General features: G+C 35.3%; 1 protein-coding gene across 10 annotated transcripts in view; it reads left to right on the plus strand.

Moving 5' to 3' along the window:
- SPATA7 (spermatogenesis associated 7) overlaps positions 1-24,612 on the plus strand; it is a 53,278-nt gene extending 28,666 nt beyond the window's left edge. For all 10 annotated transcript variants that reach the window (XM_072622939.1, XM_072622931.1, XM_072622930.1 and 7 more), the window contains 7 exons: positions 12,752-13,197; positions 15,373-15,439; positions 18,387-18,499; positions 20,591-20,644; positions 22,101-22,178; positions 23,680-23,737; positions 23,979-24,612. In XM_072622939.1, coding sequence (XP_072479040.1) covers positions 12,752-13,197; positions 15,373-15,439; positions 18,387-18,499; positions 20,591-20,644; positions 22,101-22,178; positions 23,680-23,737; positions 23,979-24,575 — 1,413 coding nt within the window. In that variant the 3' untranslated portion in view covers positions 24,576-24,612. The remainder of the gene's footprint in view (positions 1-12,751; positions 13,198-15,372; positions 15,440-18,386; positions 18,500-20,590; positions 20,645-22,100; positions 22,179-23,679; positions 23,738-23,978) is intronic.
- Positions 24,613-25,857: the final 1,245 nt, after the last annotated feature.

The following is a 25,857-nucleotide window of genomic DNA, read 5'->3' on the forward strand; positions in this document are numbered from 1 at the left end:
ATGAGGGAAAACCAAATTAACATTCATGACTGTGAATATAAATGGGATGAACTCACCTATAAAATGCAGGAGGATAGCAATGATTTAAAAAAGAATTCAGTAATATAGTTTATAAGAATTTAACTTGACACATTCACACAGTTAAAATGAGGGGTTGGAGCAGAATTTATTATGACACAGATTAATTCAAAAAACTGCTAGTGGCAATTATGATCCCCAACAGGGCAACAATAAAATGCAATGATTGAAAAGGATAGCAGGCAAACCAGGTAATGTTTAAATACCCCATAGATAATGAAATAATATTGAAACTTTACCAAAATGTCACTAAACTCTGCATGGTCTTTGACCAACTGATACTTCTATAAATCTTAACATACCCCAAAGATGTCAAAGACAGAGGAAAAAGAGCCATGGGTACAAGAATATTTATAGCAGCAAACTGGATGCCCATCCATTTGTAAATGGCTAAATAAACTATGGCATATGAATGGAGTGGAATATTATTGAACCGATACATATGATAAAAGGAATGGATTCAGAGTAACCTGAGAAGACATTATGAATTGATACAGAGTAAAGTGAGCAGAACCAGGAGTACATACAATGACTGTCATAATGGAAAGGCAGTTTGAAAGACTTTACCTGATCTACTGATCAGTGACTAGTCATGCCAACAGAAGACTAATGATTAAGAATGTTTTCCACCTCGTAGTAGAGTTGATGGCCTCTCAGAATGAAGCATTTATCTTCAGATACAGCTTATATTATGTATGAATTTGTTTTGCTTGATTAGATTTATTTATTACAAAAGAAGGCTTATTTTCAAGGGGACAAGAGAAAGGAATGTGTAATAATAATAAAAAAAAAAAAAAAAAAAGAAGAGAATTTTCTATTTGATCCAGGAGAGAATTAGGAGCCATTGAAGTTTATTGAGAAGGCGAGTGACACAGTAAGACCTGAACTTTAGAAAAGTAACTGTGACAGCTAAATAAATAAAGAGAGAACTTGAGTGGGGAGAGTCTGAAGGCATGAAGTTTTGAGGGTCTGCACCTGGGTGGTAACAGTCAAAGAAGAGATATGAAAGTGTGAGGGAAGGGGATATAGGAGAAATTTTATGAAGGTAGAAACAGAGGGACTTCTCAGGTGATAGGAACCTTTCAGGTTCCTTCTAATATTTTTGTGTCTATTTTCATTTTTTATTTTTTTTAAATGTTTGTTTATTTATTTTAGTTTTCAACATTCATTTCCACAAAATTTTGAGTTCCAAATTTTCTCTCCCCTCCCCCCACCCCATAACGCCTTGCATTCTGATTACCCCTTCCCTCAATCTGCCCTCCCTTCTATCACACCCCTCCCTTCCCTTATCTCCATCTTCTCTCTTTTCTTGTAGGGCAAGATTGATTTCTATACCCCATTACCTGTATTTCTTATTTCCCAGTTATATGCAAAAACAATTCTCGGCATTCATTCCTAAAACTTTGAGTTCCAACTTCTCTCCCTTCCTCCCTCCCCACCCATCCCCACTGAGAAGGTAAGCAATTCAATATAGGCTTTATATATGTAGTATTGCAAGAGACTTACATGATAGTCATGTTGTGTAAGACTAACTGTATTTCCCTCCATTCTATCCTGTTCCCCGTTGATTCTATTCTATCCCTCCCCACAAGTGTTTACTTCTATTTACTTCCTCCTCCCATTTGCCCTCTCTTCTGTCATCCCCCACCCCACTTGTCCCCTTCTCCCCTGCATTCCTGTAGTGTAAGATAGATTTTCATACCAAATTGAGTGAGCATGTTATTCCCTTTTTAAGCCACATGTGAAGAGAGTACGCTTCACTTTTTCACTCCCACCTCCTCTCTTTTCTCCTCCATTGAAAAAGCTTTTTCTTGCCTCTTTTATAAGAGATAATTTGTCCCATTCCATTTCTCCCTTTTTCCTCCCAATATATTCCTCTCTTACCCCTTAATTTTATTTGTTTTAGATATCATCCCTTCTTATTCAACTCACCCTGTGTTCTGTGTGTGTGTGTGTGTGTGTGTGTGTGTGTGTGTGTATAATCCCTCCCACTACTGAAATACTGAGAAAAGTCTCAAGAGTTACAAATATTGTCTTTCCATGTAGGGATGTAAACAGTTCACTTTAGAAAGTCCTTTATGATTTCTCTTTCCTGTTTACCTTTTCGTGCTTCTCTTAATTCTTGTGTTTGAAAGTCAAATTTTCTATTCAGTTCTGGTCTTTTCATCAATAATGCTTGAAAGTCCTTATTTCATTGAATGACCATTTCTTCCCCTAAAGTATTATACTCAGTTTTTCTGGGTAGGTGATTCTTGGTTTTAATCCTAGTTCCTTTTGACTTCTGGAATATCATATTCCATGCCCTTTGATCCTTTAATGTAGAAGCTGCCAGATCCTGTATTATCCTGATTGTATTTCCATAATACTTGAATTGTTTCTTTCTGGCTGCTTGCAGTATTTTCTCCTTGATCTAGGAACTCTGGAATTTGGCTACAATATTCCTAGAAGTTTCTCTTTTAGGATGTCTTTCAGGAGGTGATCTATAGATTCTTTCAATATTTTATTTTGCCCTCTGGTTCTAGTATATCAGGGCAGTTTTCCTTGGTAATTTCATGAAAGATGATGTCTAGGCTAATTTTTAAATTGTCTCTCCTGATTCTCTTTTCCAGGTCAGCTATTTTTCCAATGAGATATTTCACATTATCTTCTATTTTTTCACTCTTTTGGTTTTGTTTTGTAATTTCTTGGTTTCTCTTAAAGTCATTAGCTTCCATCTGCTCCATTCTGATTTTTAAAGAACTATTTTCTTTAGTGAGCTTTTGAACTTCCTTTTCCATTTGGCTAATTCTGCTTTTTAAAGTCTTCTTCTTCTCATTGGCTTTTTGGACTTCTTTTGCCAATTGAGTTAGCCTGTTTTTAAAGATGTTATTTTGTTCAACATTTTTTTGGGTCTCCTTTAGCAAGATGTTGACTTGCTTTTCATGATTTTCTTGTATCACTCTTGTTTCTCTTCCCAATTTTTCCTCCACCTCTCTGACTTGATTTTCAAAATCCTTTTTGAGTTCTTCCATGTCCTGAGACCATTGCACATTTATTTTGGAGGCCTCTGATGGAAAGCCTTGTTCTTCCTCATCCAAAAGGATGGAAGGAAATACCTGTTCACCAAGAAAGTAACCTTCTATAGTCTCATTTTTTTTTTCCCTTTTTTGGGCATTTTCCCAGTCAGTTACTTGACTTTTGAGTCCTTTGTCAAGAGGGGGGTGTACTCTGGGGACCTGTAAGTTCTTAGTTCCTCCAAGGTGGCATAATCAAGGGAGAGGAGTTTACTCCTGTCCTGGCCTACAAACTAGTTTGGAAGCTACCAAAGCTTTTCTGCCCAGGATTTGCAAGTAGAATTCCCTTTCCAGAGCATTCACCAGCTCCACTCAGGCCTGAGAGTCAGATCAGTGGCTCAATTCCCCCAGGGTCTTTAGGCAGAGGGCTCCAAAAATAGATGCTGCTGCCACTGGCACTGCCTCCTCCTCCTCTGCCGCTGCAGCCACCTGGTCTGGGGTTAGGGAAGGACCCTGCTCACTTGTCACCCAGTTGAAAAAGCTTTCCTTTTGAAAAAGCTGACCTTTGAAGCTGTCTTTGACAATTGTGGGTTGAGGGATCTGAGAACCGCTGCTGCTGCTGGGGATTCCACCCCGGAGGGCTGTTCTGGGTCCTGTCCCTGCCACACTGCACCACAGCCCATGCCAGGCTGCTCTTCACTCAGCTCCACTCCCCGTACAGTATTCCTTTGCTGTCAGCTTTCAAGGCTACCTTGGGCTGGAAATCTCTTCCACTCTGTTGTCTTGTGGCTTCTGCTGCTCTAGAATTTGTTTAGTCATTTTTTACAGGTATTTTAAGGGCTGTGGGGGAAGAGCTAGAGTATATGCGTCTTTCTACTCTGCCATCTTGACTCTGCCCCGTTTTGTGTCCATTTTCTAATTCATAACTAAATTTCGTACTTGACTGTTACCCCACTTCAGATAGCCTGTTTACTTTTAGAGTTCCATTCCTAGCTCTCTGTTTTAGTTTCTGCTTTAGAGAGATGAAAAATAATGTCATGTATTATGCTAGGTACATTTTTGTTGTTCAGTTCTTTCAGTTGTGTTCGACTCTTTGTGTCTCTGTTTGGGGTTTTCTTAGCAAAAATACTCGAGGGATTTCAGTTCCTTTTCCAGAAGAAGAACTAAGGCAAACAGGATTTAGGTGACTTGCCTAGGGTCACACTACTAGTAAATGTCTGACTCCAGATTTGAATTCAGGAAAATAAACCTTCCTGGCTTCAGGTTCAGCACTCTCTCCACTGCACCACCTAGCTGCCCATAGGTACTTTGTGTCACTTATTTTTCACCTTCTCTATTATTCTTGAACCATAACCTTATCTCAGCCTTATTCTTTTATGTAAGACCATTCCACCTCTTATAGTATAGAGTTTGAAGGCCTCCAACTAGAGCTGCAGCAGCCTGCCTTTATATAGAAGGTAGTGTGTCTTAACCCCTACTTTTTTTTTGTTCGTTGCTTTGCCAGAGCTAGTGCTTTCACCTATGCTCTTGATCTCCTCCTCTTCCACATCTTTCAGTATTTTGCTACACTAGTTATCCTGTCTCACATACATCTATAATCTCTCCTCCTTCACTCTCTCCTTGCCTTTTGCTCACAAATGTTTGAATTAACAGATTAAGAGAGAGAGGAGGAATCAATCCTAGAGCGTGAACAAAAGCAGAGTCATCGAAGTTTCAGTGGTTGTGGGGAGATCACTGGAAAGAGTGTGTGTGGAAGAGAGTGATTGGAGATGAGAAAGGAAGAGTGTCATTTTGATGGTTCTTGAACACCAAGCAGAGGAGAATGAATTGTGCTCCAAAGGCACTACCGAAGCACTGAATGTTTTTAAGAAAAGGAGTGATATGACTAGATCTTCACATGTAAGAGTTTATTCTAGTGATAGTCATTGAAGTCAGTAAACATTAATTTAAATATCTGCTATGTGCCAGGCACTTGCTAAGTGCTAGGGAGACAAAGAGGGTAAAAGACAGTCTTTCTTTTCTTAAGGAACTCACAATCTTATGGGGAGACGACATGCAGAAAACTTAACAACAAACTAGATACAAGATAAATTGTAAATCAACAGAGAGAGGTCATTAGAATTAAGAGAAATCAGGAAAGGCTTCCTGTAGAAGGTGGGATTTTAGTATAAAACATGATGTGGCTGGAAAAATAAAGTGGAAAAGCCAGTAAGAGGAGGTATTATTAGAGTATTCCAGGTGGGTAGTAGGAGTAGAGAAGAAGGGATGAATTTAAGAGATATTATAGAGACTTAATTGAGAGGATTTAGCAAATGATTGAATATAAGAGGTGAGGGAGAGAAAAGTGTCAAAGGTAACCCCAAAGTTATAAATGTAGGCATCTGGGTAAATGATAGCACCACAGGAAAAAAAATAGTTACATTGGAAAGAGGAGAAAGTTTATTAGGAAATATAATGAACTTGAGAATTTGAGGATTTCAGGGGGAAGAAGGGAAGTAGATACCATATTGCCAAACAGAAGGAAAAAGAGAATTTTTAAAAGAGGAGAATTGAAGCTTTTTAAAAAAATCACAGATGAAAACAGAAGGAAATTCAGAAGAAAAAGAAGAGGATACCTTTGAAAGTAACATTATTATTATTATATTAAATTATTATATACTTAAGTGTGATGATGATGAATAAGAAGACTTCAGAGAGGCCTGGAAGGACTTATATGATCTGATGCTGAGTGAAAGGAGCAGAACCAGGAGAACTTTGTGCACAGCACAGTGTGCAAGAGTTTTTTCTGGTAGACTTGGAAATACATAACAATGCAAGAACTTAAAAAAAAATTTCCCAGTGGTCTTCTGAGGCAAAATGCCTTCCACATTCAGAGAAAGAGCTATGGAATTCATTCACAGAATGTAGCATATCATTTGTGTGTGTGTGTGTGTGTGTGTGTGTGTGTGTGTGTGTATTATGTTTTGATTTGATTATATGTATTATATCATTTCTTCCATTTATTTTAGTTTGTCTGCACAGCATGACTATAGTGAAAACGTATTCAATAAGAAAGTGTGTGTAGATCCTATACAGAATTGTATGCCATCTTGGGGAGGGGAGGGGGATGATGGGGGGTAGAAAGGGGGGAAAACAATCTAAGTTTATGGTAGCGATTGTAGAACATTAAAAAGAAAAAAAGAAAAAGAAAAAATTAGCATAATATTTCAATTAAAAGGATAATTTGAAAAGAAAAGAAACAAAGTGTGCTAATAGAAATTGGCATTTTCATATATATGGAGCTTCTTTTTTTTGGTGTCAATTCAGAATAATTTTTAAAATTCTATTATGTATTTTTTTAATTGGCCAGTGTTAACATAAGTAAACCTGAGTTGTTAGGTGTGATATTCATTCTCAGAAAAGGGCTACAGTTCACTCTTATGTAACTTATTCACATTGGTCTCTGACTGTTTATATTTGAGAAGTTTCATCTACCAAAAATCTTGTCAGTCTTAAAAAATGCCAGCACTTCCTACTAAGAAAAGTAATTATAATTTTATAATGTGACAGTGATTTGCATTTCAGTGAATAAAGTGCTGTAAACACAGACATGCTGAAGTGTAAATGGCTATCTATACTGCATATTTTTTGTAGTTTGCAACAGCAAGAAAACTTTTCATGTTTATACACTGCTCTAGAGTTTTCAAGTACTTTCCTCACATAACCATCAGATAAATAGTATAAGTAGCATTATCCCTCTCTACAGATGAAGAAACTGAAGCCCAGATAGGTTAAAGGAAATCTAGTTAATGACAAATCCAGGACCAGCACCTAGGTTTCCTGCCTCTTAAGTCCAATTTTTTTCATTATATTCTAGAATAAGAAGAGTTAATAACTATAGAGCACTTTCATTTAATCTATACAACCCTGAGAGTGGGTGCTGTTATTATATCCATTTTACAGATGAGGAAACACCAATTGAAAAAATGACTTCCCCAGGGGTTATACAGTTGTTCTATGTTGGAAGCACCATTTTTACTTGGTCTGACTCCAACTCCAGCACTCAGTCCATTATTCCATTTCACTATATTTCAGTAAGTTGAAAGACATTTTAAGAGAAGAGTATGAAGTAACAAAATCCAAAGCTATCAACTTTGCTTTACATATTAGTGAAGATTTAAATTAAACAACAATGTAGATTGTTTTCAGATATACTGCCATTAATAATTTTATTTTGTAGTTGAATGGCTCCCCGGATTATTTTTATTTCAGACATTTTACATTGTTTCTGAAAGTTACTTGTTCAGAAGTTAATTGTGCTGTGGTTGCAAAGTTAAGTTGATGATTGTTGCAATTGCCTTATGCAGTGATCTTTAAGCCCAAGAATATAAAATCTGACACTGCACTGCTTCCATTTCTTTTTCCACTATTTGTGTGGAGGGGAGCTAGATGGTGCAGTGGATAGAGCACCCATGCAGGAGTCAGGAGGACCTGAGTTCAAATCTCACCTCAGACACTTGACACTCACTAGCTGGGTGACCTTGGGCAAGTCACTTAACCCCAGCTGCCATCCTGGGTCATCTCCAGTCATCCTGATGAATATCTGGTCACTGGATTCAGATGGCTTTGGAGGAGAAGTGAGGCTGCTACACAGTCCTCCCTCACTCAAAACAAAGTCAAGTACAAGTCATGTCATTATTTCTCTGATGGTATGGTCTTCTTCGGCAATGCAGGATGAACACACACACAAATAAAGTGACAAAACACAGCTCCTTTGTACTCCTTTCCCAATCTTAAACCAGGATCTAGTGGGGGTTTTTTCAGAATATGAGAGACATGCTAGTAGGCAGTATATAAGGAACAGGTACATTGGTCAAGATGAAAATTGCAGAGTGGAGGGATGATTGTACAATTGATCCAATAGAGAAGCCAAGAGGGGAAGTGGTCAGAAATACTTATAGAAGAAATGCCCTTGGAGAGAAGAAGGGCCACTTCGTATCAGAGACTGGAGTCAAGATGGGGAGAATAAAGATGACATCAGTGAATTCAGAGGTGGAGAGAAATGTAGACAAGGAAACTCACAATGAATTGCTTCGGTTTTCTCTGGAAAGCATAAGGCAAACTTGCTCATATGAGAGTGAAGAGGGGATGGTTGTCATAGCTGGTTCATCCAATCTCTACTTGAAGACTTTCATAAAGGGAACTCATTCCATTTCTAAATAGCTCTCATTATCAGAAAGTTTTTTTTTCTCATGTCAAATCCAAATCTACTTCTCTTCTACTTCTACCCTTGTTTCACCCTCTTGGCTCAGGAAGAGCAAATCTAATCCCTTCCCTTTTCTACAAGGCATCCTTTTAAATAATTGAAAACTGCCATCATGGTCTTGATAAGCCTTTTGTTGTTTTTTTTCAACTGAAACTCATCTACCATGTTCTCCAGTCTTCCACCAAGACAGTCGCCTTTTTCAGGACATACTCCAGCTTGTCTAAAACTTTCTGAAAATGAGGCTACAAGAACTAAGCATAGTACTCCAGAAGGGAAAAATTATAGTGGAACTATTACTTTCTTGGTTCTGAACAGTTTTGTTTTGTTTTGGTTTTTTGGCTGTTATGTGACATTGTTAACACACTGAGCTTGCAGTCTATTGAAACCTAGATCATTTCCTTCAGGAACTGTTACTTAGCCATGCCACCCCTATCCGATATTGGTAAAATCGCTTTTCTGAACTCTATTGTAGATCTTTATATTTATGCCTGTTAACTTCCATCTTATTAAATTTGTCCTATAATTCTAGTCTGTCAAGACCTTTTTGGATCTGAACTATATCATCAGTTATATTGGTTATCATATCATCTACAAATCTGACAAGCTTATCATCTATTCCTTTATAACTGACAAAAACATTGAAGAGCACAAAGTCAAAGATAAATCCTTTGAATATTCCATTAGAGCCCTCCATCCATAACATTACCCATTGACTATACCTTTCATTCAGTCATTGAGCAAGTTCCATCTCACCTCAGACACTTGACACTCACTAGTTGTGTGACCTTGGGCAAGTCACTTAACCCCAATTGCCTCATTCTGGTCATCTCCAGTCATCCTGGTGAATCACTGATTCAGATGGCTTTGGAGGAGAAGTGAGACTGGTGACCTGCACAGCCCCCCCTCACTCAAAACAAAGTCAAATACAAATCATGTCACCATTTCTCTGATGGCATTGCCTTCTTCGGCAATGAAGGATGAACACACAGGCACATGCATTATCAAAACTCGTCAACAGCGATTCAGAAGTAACATGTGCCATTTTTTTTCAGTACCTTAGGATGTAGACCATCTAGGCCTGATGACTTTAACTCATTGGGGGTGGCTAGCTTTGCTAATTGTCTCCTCACTGATCCTGGGCTTTTATTCCCACCTAAACACTTTTGTTCTCAACTTCCCAGCCAAAGATCATTCGCCTTGGAAAAGAAAACATATAGGACTTGAATAGTTTGGCCTTTTCATTGTAATCTGTTATCATTATCCCATCATTCCAACCTACAGTCCTATACCTTGTCCAATCCTTTTTGTTGTCCTTAATGTTCATAGCCAGCTTCAACGTTCTAAGTTTTATCTTCTGCATACTCTTCTTTCAGGGCCAGTCTACTGTGTTTATCCATTCATTACTTGCTCTTGTTTCCGTTTTGTAAATATGCCTTCAAAATGCAAGTTTATAAAATAAGTTCCATATGCATCACATTGTTCTCTTTACCTGTATCTCCCTTCTTTATTCCTACTCACTGGAAAATTTTCTGCTTCTGTCTTTGGAATTTTATTCTTGAGCACTCACATGTCTCTTGGCTTGCATTGAATTCTCTGAACCCTTTTAATATGCTTTCCAAAATTTAGCTTGCCTGTAACTATGTATACCTTTTTTTCTTTACTCTAAACTTTATATACAGAAGTTGCTTTCAAGAAAGGTTCCTTTTATGTCTGTTTTTACTACCAGTTCCTCTTTGTGTCATAATCAAGTGAATATCTTTCATCTTAACCTACTTTTAAGTATTTTTCTCATAGTTAGCAAGTCAGTTAACTTGCATTTCTGTTTTATTTCATAGGAAATAAATGCTAGCTAATACGATATAGGCATTTAACTATTTCTACCAGCGCATAAAGTTATTCCACATATACAAGTACTTCTCTATCAGATTTTGAGTCAACAGGGCACCATTTAGTAAGACTGGTAAATTTATTTTTCAATGTGTACTCAAGAAATAATTCCTATACCATGAAAATCTGAACGATTTACAAATGTAATTTTGAAAGTCCTGTGTGTTGCTAAATGGCATTAATAGAAATTATTAAGTAATATAGGTACAGTTTCTGTCATCTGTGTGAAGGGGACAGAGAAAGATGAAATGAGCTTAAAATATGAAAGATTAATATTGCATATCAAGTAAGACTTTTTAATTATGGCATATTCCATAATGACATGTGCAAAAGAACCCTTCACAAACAAGACAGATTCTAATCTGGAGTGGACTGAACTAATTTTTTTTTATTTTGTACGTACCTAGTTATTTATATGTGGTTTCCTCCATCAGAATGTGTGCTGCTTGATAGCGTGGACTGTTTTTGCCTTTCTTTCTATTTTCAGGTCTTAGCACAGTGCCTCTTATATTGTAAGTACATACTAGATACCTGTCAGCTGACTTCTTCAACATTTAATGGACTTCCCCTTGCAGAATCATATATTTGTCCTCTAGAGTGGCATTTTTTAGTCAGAAATTGTGGCGAGAAGTTGCAGATTCTTCTATGGTCTTCAGGGAAGGTTGATGGGTTAGCCAGGGCTTTAATTCTTTTCCAGGAAAGCTGACGGCAGACCTATCTCAGAGAGAAGAGAACACAAGAAGGGCCAATAGTGGACCATACTGCTGACTAATAGAAATGTTTTATTTATCATTCTTTTAGTTTCTAAAAGAAAAGTTATAATTGTAATCAATATTGAAAACAAAGTTAATTATTATAATATATATCATGTACACAATATATATTATAGGTATAATGTGTATTATATGTTACTATATTTTAAAAATTGATTTTATCAGAAGTTTATATATAGTTGGAAACAATTTAATGTATTTATGAGCCAGTCAGTTTTCATACCTTAAATCTTTGGGTAACCAGTATTTGGATTTGTAGTCATTTGAATTTTATGATTCTCAATTTGGTAATTTGTGGGTAATTCAAGTATTTGAGTATTTGCAATGTATATCGTTACTGTTCTAGGCATGACAAATTCTTATTATGAATAGGGTGGCCAGCCCCTAATGAAACAGATGGTCATTAGGTGCCCATAGTTTCAGACTTAGTTTTGGGGGAACACTTAAGGAAGTGTCTTAAATACCAGCCCCAACCCTTTTGTGACTTTTCATCTTGCTAGAATGATTGAATTCATAAACAAATACAATTATTGTGTACCACATTTATTCAAATATAATCCACTCTCCCTTTTTCCACCCTTCCCCCACCTTCCCCCCAAAATCTGTATGATGCAACACTTGAACAACAGTGCATTTGATTTTTTTTTAGATGTATACTTTTACTTTTTTTTCTTTTCAAATGCTATTTTCTTTTAGACTATGTAGCCTATATTCAGAGACATACTGTATTTTGATCAGTACCATAACTTATGCTGGTACACCATCCACAATGATAATTAATGATGGAGCACATCTTAGATTCCCACAATTAGCCTAATATTTTAGTGAATGTTTCCAACTTATTACGCATGATCTTATGTAACAATGCCTTCAGTTACATTCTATAACTCCAGACACACGATTATAGTTGCTGCTTTATTTCAGACCTTTATAATTGGATACATTGGGGCATATTTTCAGTAGTACTAGTAATACATTAAGATTTCATAATACCAATCTTTCTCTAACTCCAGGTTCTTGTCATGTTGTGGACATGAGTTCCTTAAGACTACAAGCAGAATATAAGCTCTGACATATCCTCTGCAAACTACACAAAGGTAGTGAAGGCAAACATGATGCAGTAAAACAAGCGCTGGCTTTGGAATCAAAAGTCCTGAATTCAAATCTTAGGTCTGCCACTCACTGCCTGTGTGACCTTGGGCAAGCCACAACTCAGCATCCTCTTCTACAAAAAAAGAGATTTGAATTAGATTAGATTCCAAAGTCACTTTAAACTCTAGATCTATGATTTGAATGTCTGCTGTTGAAGATCCAGCCTAGCAAAGTTTTGAGACTCAACTCCAGAAATTTGGCCAACAAGTAATGAATTATTGCAGCTATAGCAATTCATGAAAACCATTTATTATGGCATAGAGGTAATGTTATCTATACTGGTAGAGGGAAAATGAAAATGGGCCCCTAGAACAAAAGGAATTGCCACTGATTGCTGTAGCATATTTATGATTGCATTGGACTCACGTTTCTAAAATAATTATTGTGGATCATACCAAGAAATTATGGCATTTTCCTTGCCTCCAAGAAACTTACAAACTTACAGACCACTTTGCAGTTTGAACAACAAACCAGTTTGCAGTTTGAACAACAAATTGAAGTATCCAAAGTTATAATTTAACTAGGCACCCAAGAGTAGATGATGACTATATTTTTGTGATAATAATTGCATTTTCTGAAAAGTTTTTGATTGTTTAGTAATTCAATACTAATTTTGTTTTTAGCTTTCATCAGAATCACAAGATAATGAAGAAACTGAGGAAGAAAATGACTTTTCATCTTTTTCAAAATCGTTACCACCCACATCAGATAGGCAATTTCCAGATTTTTCTAATCTTGAAAAAACTGTCAGAAATGAAACTCGAAGGACCTATAGTACCTCAGGTGTATTAAATCCCCGAAGACAATTCTCTGGACCCTGTAGTGGTAATGGTAAAAATACCAAAAATCCACGGAGGTTTCAGTTATTTACTTCAAAAGCACCTAGCGGAGATCTTCTAGAGAAACATTCTGCACGCTTTACTAACAAGCAACTGCCATTCACGCCTCGCACTTTAAAAACAGAAGCAAAATCTTTCCTTTCCCAATATCGATATTATACACCAGCTAAAAGAAAAAAGAGCACCCAGGATCAATTGATTGAGGCAGAAACCCAGACTGACTTAAGCAGGTATTGAACATGTTTAGTGATAATGATTGATTAGCTTAGGATGTTACCAAATTAAGATGTTATTCTTTTTTTTTTTTTTTGTAGATCAGGCATTTTTTAATAGCATGTCTAAACAGCCTTTTGGTTGGGGTGGGGACGATGAGATTAGAACTTGTATATGCATCTTAAAAAGCTCTAATAATAAGTGTTAGACTAACTGAGAAGAAATGTTTATAACCAGTTGATTGTTAAGGACATCAGGTCCTTTATATACACTAATTGTTTAGGCCAGGGGTAGAGAACCTGCTGTCTCAAGGCCACACGTGGCCTTCTAGGTCCTTGGGTGTGGCCTTTTGACTGAGTTCAAGTTTTACAGAACAAATCCTTCTATTAAGGGGATTTGTTCTGTGAAGTTTGCATTCAGTCAAAGGGCTGCCCTTGAGGACCTACAGGGCCATATGTGCTCTCGAGGTTACAGGTTCCTCACCTCTGGTTTAGGCCATTGTTTCAGGTCTAACTAGATGTAGTAACAGAATCCGTACATTGAAAAAATGTATGTATTTTTTCCAAGGCATCCCTGTGATGTCATATTCATTCATTAGTTTTGAGTGCAGTAAGATGAGATAATTAAAATAAAAAGAGAATTCTTCAGAAAATATTTTATTTCCTTCAGTGATTAGTCATTTTATTGACTTAATTTTCTTAATTTCTAATATAGGAAGAAAAAAATTCCTTCAGGTTACATTAGATCATCAGTGAACTAAATTTTGACAGTAGTTTCCTAAGTGATCTTGTTGTATACCTCTGTAGAAGTCTCTCTGAGTGTTCTAGAGTTAGTTTAGAATAGTGAAAAGAGCCCTGGATCTAGATGTAGAAGACTTGGGTTCAAATCCCAGTTCTTCCATGTACTGGCTAAGTGACTTTGGGGCAACTCAGATCACTCTCTGTAACTCTGTTTACTCATATGTAAAATGTGGTGTTGAAAGCACAGGACGTGAAAGGTTATGGGAGGGTGCCATCCAGCTCTAAATAAAATACTTTGCGTTTATACGATGAAGCAATATAATTCTTTCTACAATTCTAAAATGTGTGTTCGTCCTTCGTTGCTGAAGAAGACCATGCCATCAGAGAAATAATGACATGACTAAAGTAGAGTGGTACCCCCATTATGAGACTGTTATGGAGAATAGGACTGTTACTTCAGTTACAGGCATGACCTACATGTCATGCATTTTATTTTGTGCTTATTGTGTTTTAAGAGAGTGAGATTGTTGAATCCAAAAACAGAACATAGGAGCATAGATTTAGAACTGGAAGGGACCCCACAGGCAATTAAGTCCAAAACTTTCATTTTACAGATGAGGAAAATGATATTCAGAGAGATTAAGTGACTTCACCAGGGTTTCTCAGGTAGTAAGCGACAAGCAGGATTTGACCAGAGATCCTCTTTCTCCAAAGCCAGTGCTCTTTCTCCTATACCATGCTGATTTTTCTTCTTCTATTATGCTTACATATAATTATTTTTTAACAAAAATAATAAGAAATTTAGAATTTTTTTGGCCTTTCTACTAAATGGTCATCTTAAGTAGTACAAATAAATTTACATGAAGAATTCTACTTTAAATGCATAGAAATTTCATTGATATTAAATAAATGGATTGTGGAATTGATGCCAGGATGAGTCAGGAAGGATAAAAGATGTCTTCAATTTGTATAATGTTTTTAAGACTTACAAAATATTTTCCTCTAACAGCAATATTAGGCAAGTATTGCCTGTCTTATTAATCCTATTTTATAGATAAGAAGCTGGAGATAGAGAAAGAAAAACTTAGGTGTATCTTTTCTGGAATTCTTGATTTTTAGTAATGGTAGGTCAGTGATAAAATTTAAAATTGATGAAGCAGAAACCCTGAAATTAAAAATCTCAAGTTCATCAGTTTCCTTACTTGCCATCTGCAGTGATAGTCATGAGAAGTGAAATCTGACCCAAATTCTGGCCAGAGGCATGTGTTAACCTCAGACTAGATATTGTTCCCTAATAACAGGTTGGCTGGGTTGTTGAATGTGACACATTTCATTTAAACATGTTGCCATACCTATCTTTATAGTTACATGTACTATTGCTATGCAAATTTTATCTTTATTGCAGTTTCTATATTTTGACACTTATAATAAATATCTTTTGAAATTTTTCAGTTTTAAAACTCATTTTGTGTCAGCCGAGTTGAACAATATAGAGTCAGAAGAAGTGATCATAAGTGAGGTAAATACAAAATATCTTTTCCTTCTTATATTTTAGTTATAGATACATTGATGTGAACCCATCAAAATGACGACTGGAAAATGTAGGATAACCTGTAATTTTAGTAGAACCTTAAGATTGTGATGTACGTAGCAATGTACACGAATCCAGTCTGTACTAATGGAGAAATCACCCATTAAGGAAATCATTCTCTCAAGTAATAACAAAGTGATGTATGCCTAAGTGTTTATGTTATGGCCAAAACACTGAACTATATGCAAATAGATATTATTGTGACTAGCCAGGTGGATGCTGCACAAGTTCAGATGATTATTTATAAGCTAATTTATAGCTTATTTATAAGCTAATTGCAGCTAATTATTTATAAGCTAATTTTTTCTGCATTTGGGTTATAAAATGAGTGTGTCACAGATCACATTTTATTGATACTAGTGTTTAAAATTATGTTTGCAAAAGAACCAAATAGAATCAAGTTTATAAATTAGCTAAGAATTTTGCTCTTAAACCATGTATATCTCCATTGCTTTTATCACAGAATCTGAGTTGGAAGGAACTCTTGAAACCATTTAGTCTAAACTATATCTGAATGAGAATCCCTGCTTCAATATCTCCAACAAATGATCAATTCAGTCTTTGCTTGGAGACCTCTAGAGGGTGAGAACCCGCCACTTCTAATAGCAGCCTAGTTCAGTTTTGGATAGCTCTAATTGTGAGGAAGTTTTTCTTTATATTGAGCTGAAATCTACCACTCTTCACTTTCCACCCATTGCTCCTAATTTTTGCCTCTGAGACAAAGTTGAACAAATCTAATCCCAGTTCCATATCATATCCTTCCAAATACTTGAAAACAACTACAAAATACAAATTACCCCTGTCTTTTATTCAGCTGAACATCCTCAGTTCCTTCACCTAATCCTCCAAACTCTTCACATTGTGCTCCTCTTTGGCACACTATAATTTTTCATGCCTTCCTAAAGTGTGGTGCCTAGTGCTAAACAGAACTACAGATGTGGTCTGATCAGTAAAGATTACAGCAGGACTGTCACCTCTATTATTTTGGATATTGTCCTTCTCTTAATACAGTCTAAGGTTACATTAGTGTTTTTTCCCCCAGCTGGCATATAACCCTCTTGATTTATGTTGAGCTGAGTCAACTAAAATTCCCAAATAATTTTCACAGGAATCTATCCATACTTTCCCCATCTTTTACTTAATGAAATTGATTTTTTTAACCCAAGTGTAAGACTTTATATTTATTTCTACTGTTTGAACATACTAGATTCAACCAAAAATTCAAACCTTTTGAATTTATTTTGGAACCTGATCTAGTCTTCCAGTGTGTTAGCTAACCCTTCCAAGTTTATATTTTCTGAAAAAAACTGATAAATATTAACCAAATCATTAATGAAAATTTTAAATATCACATAGTCAAGGATACATTCCTGAGGATGGAAGCACTCCACTAGAGATTCCTCTTACTAAGTTGACAATTGCACCATTAGCTGCTCTTTGGATTTGGCTATTCAACTAGTTCCAAATGCTTTTCCTGTTAAATAAGGTATACTTCCCTTGCAATATTCAGTTCTATTTTATTCATAGCTCAATATCTAAATACAAGAAACGCAAATTTATTTTTAGGGAGAGAGTACTAATAATAGCTTGAGGTTCAAGAAGGGTCTTCAGTAGGAAGTGGCTTATGAGCTGAGCCTTGAAAGTAACTAGAGATTGCAGAAGGTAGAGACAAGAAGGAAGAGCCAAAGAAAATGGCATATATAGGCTGTGCTTAAAGAGTGTCAAGTTGGCAGCTATGGTGGACATGTGAGTAGAGAGAAAAGATGGTCTAGGAAAGTGCAGAAGTGTGTTATGCCTGGAGTTTGCAGGGAGGAAACACTATCTGTATCCCTAACACCCTCAATTTCAAGTGTAGGACTTCATAGGCCTTAGCAGTGCTTTCTTTTGACAGTGTAATTTGTGATCACACAAATCCCCAGAAGTAGGTAGAAGTCATTGGGTTTGACAAGTCCTGGTTAATGAAGTTTGTCATATTCTGTATTTTTATGTTTTACTAAAGGAATTTTTATTACCACTATAAGTCTTTCTTATTTTTCCTATCATATATATAATATATCTTGTATGAAATGACTTACTGTTTTAAAAATCAAGCTTATTATTTGAAAAAAATTGATCAACTCATTAAATGAACTCTGAATTGAGACCATCCAACTACTCCCTTCTATTCACCTGGTTTGGTAACCTAAGACTCTTTGGCACAGAGGATTAACTGTATCATGTCTTTATTTCTTCTGGTGTTTGCCTAAGAGTATTGAAGGCACAAAGGGCCATTTTTCTTCAGTGAGATGTTACACTTAATATCTAATAGAAAGCATTAATATAATTGAATTGTCATAATGATTATACAGATGGTTTCTGCCCTTTCCTTCCCCCCACTTTACAGCAGCACCATTGTGATTTCTTTTGGAGCTCTGTGGTTCCAAGTTAGTAGCAGAAAAAAAGCTAAAGAGTGTAATGAACCAATATTAATGTTTTGTCTTCCTGTTTCAGAGTACACATCTCCATGTGTGACATAAGGTGAACTATTCTTATAACTAACCTGGTCCCCAAAGGTTTTCTGGGTTTGGGGAATAGATTATTCCTGTCAAGTTTGAATCTGATTCTATGCCTGTTTTGGACCCTTTCTTAATATTATTTAAAATGTTGTCTAAGCTTTCATTAAGGTTGTACAATAAGAAAAAATATGATTGTATTTTTAACTATTTGCATAAATGAAATGATTAATATCAACTTTAATGGCTTGGAAGATAAAATTATCTCATCAATAACCTTTATCCTTTGCAAATTTCTATTTGTCTCCCTTGACTTTTGTGATTTTTAATGTAATTTTTGTTATAAATCATTAAAACAGTAAAAATTAATTCTTTTATTACAGCCCAGGACACCTGATTGTGGAATGAAGGAAAAAATTATTTCTTCCCAGAACTTCCCAAATGACTTAGCCTGGGAGAAAGTTAAAGAAGATGTTCTTCACTACCCATTATCAAGGTAAAGTTTTCAGAATAATTTCAATTATTCTACTTCCTCATATTTTATCTTCTCTTAAGCTTTATTGTTATCACATGTCATTATTAATTCCCTTGTCTGGAAGCACTTCCTGACAGTAAAATTTCATTTTAATGAAAATGGCCATTTTACAAAAATAAAATGATCAGTAAAAATTTAGTTGATGATCATGAGCTTTATATAAATGATATATTTTAGTACATGTTGTATAGCCTAATTCATCAGTGAAGGAAAAATTCAGTTCAACAAATATTTGTAAGCACCTACTAGGAGCAAAGTACTGTCTTAAATAAATGGAACATTAGCACATCCCATTATTAAGGGTAGTACAGGAATTGGGCCTGCAATTTCATTGATATAGGAAACTCTTAGGTGAGGAAATTTCATCTGCCAATGCAGATTGTCTCCTTCCCTCCAATTTATAGTTACAGAGAGATGCCTAAAGCCCAAAGATTAAGAGACTTGTACATAAGTGACATTGCAAGAGTATATTAGTGGCAACACTTGAACTCAGGCTCTAGGGCCAGCTCAGGGTCCACTATGACATGCTACTTCTCATTCTATTGTTATTTTAACAAGGTAAACTATTTGTCAATAACATTTTAGAGTCAACCAATTTTCAATTTCCTAAGATATACATCTATGAAACAAATGATCTAAACACAGTTTGTAAAAGTGGCATTCTCCATATGATGAACTCTCCATTTGAAAAGGCATATTTATAGTTTCAAATGTAGTGCATGCCAAGATACCCAGGACTCACTCTATGAAGATTATGACATCTTATTGTACTCATTCTCTCTGCTTTTAACATTTAGTAGGTTTAAATTTGTCATATTTCTGTGTTATCCTTAGTCACAGCATCTAAATGAAAAGCAAGTCAGAGGCTAAAGTCGAGGGAAGAAAATTACATGTACCTTTTATGGCTTTCTTTCAAAATATTGTGATAGGTTTTTTTTTCTTCAAATGCAAAGATAGCTCTTATTCTCACATATCATGGTATTCCAGCATGAAATACTGGTGACCCAGGGTTCTCAAAACAATCTTAATAGAGTACAAGCTCCAGCAGGGCACACTAAGATGGAAAGGCTTTAGGTATCTATCCAGTAACTGTGTAGCTGTCCATAAATTTTCACCAGAAGGTTGACTACCAGGTGATGTTGAGAAAGTTTTCACATCAGTTAGAAAAGATGCATCTGAAGCTTCAAATATTGTCAGGGCTGTGGGAGTATGTCATACCTCCTTGATTTCTCAGGTTCATGAGAATTCAGTATTCAAAGAATTCTGTATTCAGGCAGTAGGTGCTGGAAATAAAAAGACAAAGCCAAAATAGTACCTGCCCTCAAGAAACTTATACTGTTAGGTGAAACAGTGTACCTATGGAAGTGAATACATAATACATATGATATAAATGCCAACTTATATCATAAATACAAGGCAGTGTTGATGAGGAGAGATATATTACCAGATGAAGGAGGAAGGATAAGGAAAGGCTTCACAAAATATAAGGGGGTGCTTAATTTGAGCTTTAAAGGAAGGTAGTATTTCTAAGAGCTGGAAGTAAGGAGTTTATTTTAGGCATGAGATATAGCCAATGCAAAGATATGAAGACTAGATATGTTTTTCTGTAAATGGAGGGGAAGTTTTGTATTCTAAATCTATTTAATCCAAAATTTAAAAAGTGAAATATTAATTTATATGTTTTTAGAAGGTAATAGAAATTAGATAATATTGACATACTTCAATAGTTTTAACATTTAGCAGAATGACTAGGTAAAACTCAGAATCTGTTCTGCTCCCTTTTACTCACTTGGTAGCCCAAGACTGTTAGGAAGGTTAGTGTATCATGGCTTCATTTCTTCTGGTATTATCCTGAAAGAAGTGAAAGAACAAAACACTACAAGAAAAGACAGTATCTTTTGTAGCATCTAGCACAGTAATAATACATGTCAATGATCACTAAATATATACTAAATTGAATGTTGATTGGATTAATAACTAAGGAAATTTTCATATTTATCACTGTAAAGAGAATTTTATTTAAATATTTTCAATTTTTTTGTGTGTCTATAGGGCATCTATTCCATATTACCTGCAGCGTGCTCCAGTGAAAAAAATCCAGTCTGAGTATGTCTCTTTTATCCCATTGTTTTATAAGAGAAAAACTGTCTTTAAATTACTTAATCATAATATAAATAATATTTTAACTGTTAAACATTATGTAAAGATTAAAAATTAAGTTCATTTATAAATGAACTTAAGTAGTCCAGCCCAGAACTCATGCTAAATGCAAGAAAGAACAGTATCCAAAATTCTGAAATAATTGCCTCTTTCCTAACTTTTTCAAAAGCTGAATTTCTGTTACTGAAAAAATTTTTTGGTTTCCCAGCTATGTCTATGTTTGTAATTTCAATCCTTCTATGAAGAAACCAGCATTTTTTCTGAACACAAGTTACACTGCTTTTGTGTGTTATAATAATAAGGAAGAGCCATAGATAAATATAGTGTGTTTGAGTTATATTAAATGTGAATGAATACCATTTGTTATAATAAAAAGCTTCCAGGGTGAGGGGAGGGGAAAGAAGGAAGAGATAAAGGAGAAGTCAAGGGTTAAAAAAACATTTCAACAAAAAATTTTTTAATGTAAATGAAGATTCCCAACAATATTTTTAAAATCAGTAGCTCTTTATAGATACTGTTTTGTTTTCAATTAAGAGCTCCACTTTTATCAAGTAAAATCATAACTGTATAGTCTTATTTGCATCAAACTTACTATCTAAAATTTAGTCATTTTCTTCTGTCTCACTGTACTTTCTTTAAAATGTCAATATTTCACAGAGTTGGGCCACTTTCCATCTCATTCATTCAGATGAGGTGATGAAAATGGTTGAATGATATTAAAGTATATAATTTAAAATATTGATCTGGTAATTTTATGAATCATAAGTTAGCATTTGTGTCTCTATTCTATAACAAGAGTTGTTTATTAACAGTACCTTCTTATACTTGGTATAGTGTAAAGAGCACTGACCTGAGAGTCAAGAGATAAAGGATTTAAATCCTTACTGTGCCACTGTGTAACCTTGGATAAATCACTTTATATCTCTGAGCTTCAATTAGTAAACATTTAACAGGCACTTACTATGGGCCAGTCGCTATGCTAAGCATTGGGACTACAACAAGAGGAAAATGACAGTCTCCGCCCTCAAGGACCTTACAATCTACTGGGAGGAGACAGCTTGCAAACAGACATATATACAGACAAGCTGTGTACAAGATAAATAGGAAATAATTTAACAGATGAAAGGCACTGTAATTAAGAGGAATTTGGAAAGGCTTTCTGTAGGAAATTAGTTAGAATTTAAAAGAAACAAAAGAAGTCAGTAGTTGGAGCAGAGGAGGGAAAGCATTCCAGGCATGGGGGATGGCAGAGAACATTCTACTGGGGGAGATAGCATGCTATGTTATGTACTGTGTTACATACTATGTACATAAAAGGTATATATAGTGTAAATGGGAGGTAGTAATCTTCAGAATAAGCAAGGAAAAGTTTGTTTATATTGAGTTTTCTATTGCCCTACAGAGAAGAAGAACTCCTATATCTGAGCTTCATTGAAGATGTAACAGATGAAATTCTGAAACTTGGCTTGTTTTCCAACAGGTTAGATTTTTATTATGGCAGTAAATTTATCCAGCTGAATAGTGGTTATTTTCTTAAGCACTTCCAAAAACATGTTGGTGAAATATAAATGTTATTACCATATTGTTCAAATTAAGAATATATCCTGCTTTTCTGTGCATAATTCATAATCTACTGTGTACTTTATAAATTGGCTGGTTTTTAGGGAGGAATCTATTGTGTCACAAAGAGATGTATCAGTTAAGATATATAAGAATCTGCTTAGTAGCTTGGCAAGATTGAAATTTGTGAAAATCATCATTTGAACAAAAAGAATTATCATCCTTTTTACCAAGTGAAATTTTCTAGCCTTTCCCTAATAAAAATAATCAAATGATACTGTAAATGGCATGTTGATGTAATTCTGCTTCTGGGAAGGCGTCATTAAGGATGTGGCATTTGAGATGGGTTTTGAAGGCTTTCAGCAGTTATAGATGGCTGGGTAATTTTAGGACAAGGAACTGTGTGAGAGTTATTTGGGGAACAGTGAGTATTTTGGTTTTTACAAAATTTAAAATATAAAAGGTAAAACTGGAAAACTAGTTTGAGCCCAGATTGTGAAAGGCCGCATGAAGAATTTTGTCTTTTTTTTAATGAGAAGCAGAGTAATATGATCATAGCTGTGCATTAGAAATATTTATCTTATAACATTGTACAAGTAACATGGAGGACAGAGAAATTAGAGTCAGGTTGTCTAGTTGGGAAGATTTTTACAAAAACTTACATAAGAAATCAGAAGTGCTCTGGTCCCTACCTAAGCAAACCCAGAATTGAGGATAGTGGTAAATGCCTTTGGTATATCCTACCCTAAGTTCCTTTCACTGCTCTGTCATACTGGACTTCAGCATTGATCTTTTGTTGACAGCTTTTATATTGACCTTGGACTTGTTTTCAGTGTATTCATGAATTAAGCACAATTAAAGATAGCATCATCAGCAACAGAATATTGGGGTGCTTATGAGAAGGAAGAGGAAGTGGGGCAAGTCTAATATGACCACAAAGTTTTGTGCCTGAGTAACTTGGAAAATATTGTATTACCTTAAGTAGAAATGAAGTAGTCAGAAAGAAGATAATCTAATTTTGGAAATGTTATATTTAATTAATATAATTAGTTCAGTTAGTTTCCTGAATGTATTTTTTTTTTTTTTTGCTTTAACAACTTGTTGAAGTAAACATGTAAAATCCATGAGTACTTAGATCTCCAGATCGGGAAAAATGTTAGAACAAGAATATGATCTTTGGGATTTTTTTAAGAAAAACATGAATTAACAATGTCATTAATTAGTAAAACTACTAGTAAAGATTAATTTACTAATTACTAGCTATTTTAAAACAATACCAACATAGTTACAAAAACAAAGGCTTCTCAATAATACTTTCTAATTCTCTTTGTTTAGTGAATATGTATATGTAAAATGAATTGGATCTTGCCTTGTGTTTTAATTCATTTTGAGACCATGACTTTTTTCTTTATCATTTATAGGGTTTTAGAGAGATTGTTTGAGCGTCACATAGAACAAAATAAACATCATTTGGAGGAGGTACGGTTTTTCTTTCCCCCGCCCCCACCTCAGTCACCATCCCCACCCCCACCCCCCACCACTTTTATAAAACAGGCTTGGGGAAGATTTCAAGGGCAGCTTTCTATTTTTGCCACTGTCACCCTATTCAAGATGATTGTGCTTTTTTTAAGCTAGTGCTGCATATTTCAAGCTTTTGCTTAGATTCTGTAGATTAAGAGAGTAAATTAATAAAACTCATTTTTTTCCTTCTTAATTCCAGAAGAAAATGCGCCATATGCTTCATGCCTTGAAGGTTGATTTAGGCTGTACTAGTCCTGAGGGAAAATCTGAAAAAGTAAATGGTACCCTTAATATGTCGAATTTGTTTGATTTTGAAAAGCTTGGAACTCCAGAAGAAATACAATTAACAGATGAAAATGAAAGCACAGTGTCTCCTTCCAAAAGCGAAGAACACCAAAAATCTCTGGATTCACATGATAAAATTCTGGATGCAAATTTGACCCATAAGGAAATGGCATCCACTTCCCCAAGCAGTGCCTCACAGTCCAGCTCTGTAGATAAGTATTCAGAAGACAATGTTAGTAGGCAGGTGATTAGTGAAACAAATCTTGAACCATCAGCACAGTCTGAAGAACCAAGTGTTTCCTACACCACCTCAGACCCAGTATCCCCCACAGAGTCCTTTGAAGAAGGCGATAATGACCTTGAAAAAACAGAGTCTTTAAGTGCTTTGGGTAAAACACACTCTTCAGAGTGTGTTCAAAATTCCATTAAGGAAGATAATGATCATGACACAAAAGAACCAACTTCCAAACTCACTGAAACAATCAATGAGCAATATCCCTTGGATAACTGATGTTAGTTAATAAATACTCCAAATGGCTAGTGAATCATTCCTTGTCTCTTTCTCGTTGTCATATTTTCAAACTGATGAAATATTTCATGCAGAAGAATGTCTTCATAAATAATCTGTATACCAATGTACTACAGTACTCCAAGTAATTGGAGAACTTTTGTTTCAGATAAAGAGGCAACATTATCTACTGAAAAGTGCCACAGGTCTGGGACTCAGGAGATCCATATGCTAATCCCAGTTCTGCTGCCAACTTCACTTTGTGGCCACCTTGGGCTCAATTCTCTCATCTGTCAAGTAGGGATAGTAATAATTTTCCCATCTCAGTGTTGTTTCAAGGAAATCTCAGATGCCATGACAAATCTGAAAGTGCTTTGAAAACTTAGGTATTAAGTGAATATAAGGTAGTGTTATATTGATCTGGATCATTGCAATAACTAAGGATAAAAATATTTCAAATGTAGAAAACAAAAATATAAATTTGATAAATGATATGGGTTTACGATAAGGAATCCCATTCTTGCAAACAGTACTTATTTGAATGAAAATTTCTTTCCATTAGAAAAATATTCTGCTTTAAATGCTAAGAGTCAGGAAACAAAGGGGAAAGCTCATTTTATTCAGCTCAGTGTACATGTAGTAAGCTGTATATAGAACCCTTTGTGAGGCATTAGGGGAGATAGAAAGTTCCGGTAAGGTACTACCCCCAAACTTATTATGGTTTCATTCTGGTGGAGTTTGATAATAGAGACAGTTGGGTGGCTTAATGGATGGAGTATTAGACTTGGGGTTTGGAAGACCTGAGTTCGAATCTTCACTCAGATACTAGTATAACTCTGGGCAAGTTATTTAACCTCCATGAGCTACAGTTTTGCTTATCTGTAAAAATGGGAATAATAGTTGTACCTCCCTAACAGGATTGTAGTGAGGACCATATGAGATAATGTATATATAATGTATGTATGTATATGTGTGTGTGATATGTTTGTATATATTATATATATGTAAAGGGCTTTCAAAACTTCAATGTGCTATATAAATGTTAACTGTCATTAATACCTCTGCTACTTCTGATAACTAATATAAAGTTAATGTATATAAAGTATTATATATTATTATTACAGAAATGATAAAAACATCTATAATGCAAAATATTACAAATACTAGAAAGGAACAGAATGAAGTACATGCTTAGTATGAGAGGTTAAAAAAGGGAAGAAAGGTTAAGGTATCAGAGAAGGTTTCCTGGCAGAAATAATATTTGTCTTGGGATTTAAAAGATGTG

This window comes from Notamacropus eugenii, chromosome 7, assembly GCF_028372415.1.
Source record: "Notamacropus eugenii isolate mMacEug1 chromosome 7, mMacEug1.pri_v2, whole genome shotgun sequence".
In the NCBI taxonomy this organism is placed as follows: Eukaryota; Metazoa; Chordata; class Mammalia; order Diprotodontia; family Macropodidae; genus Notamacropus; species Notamacropus eugenii.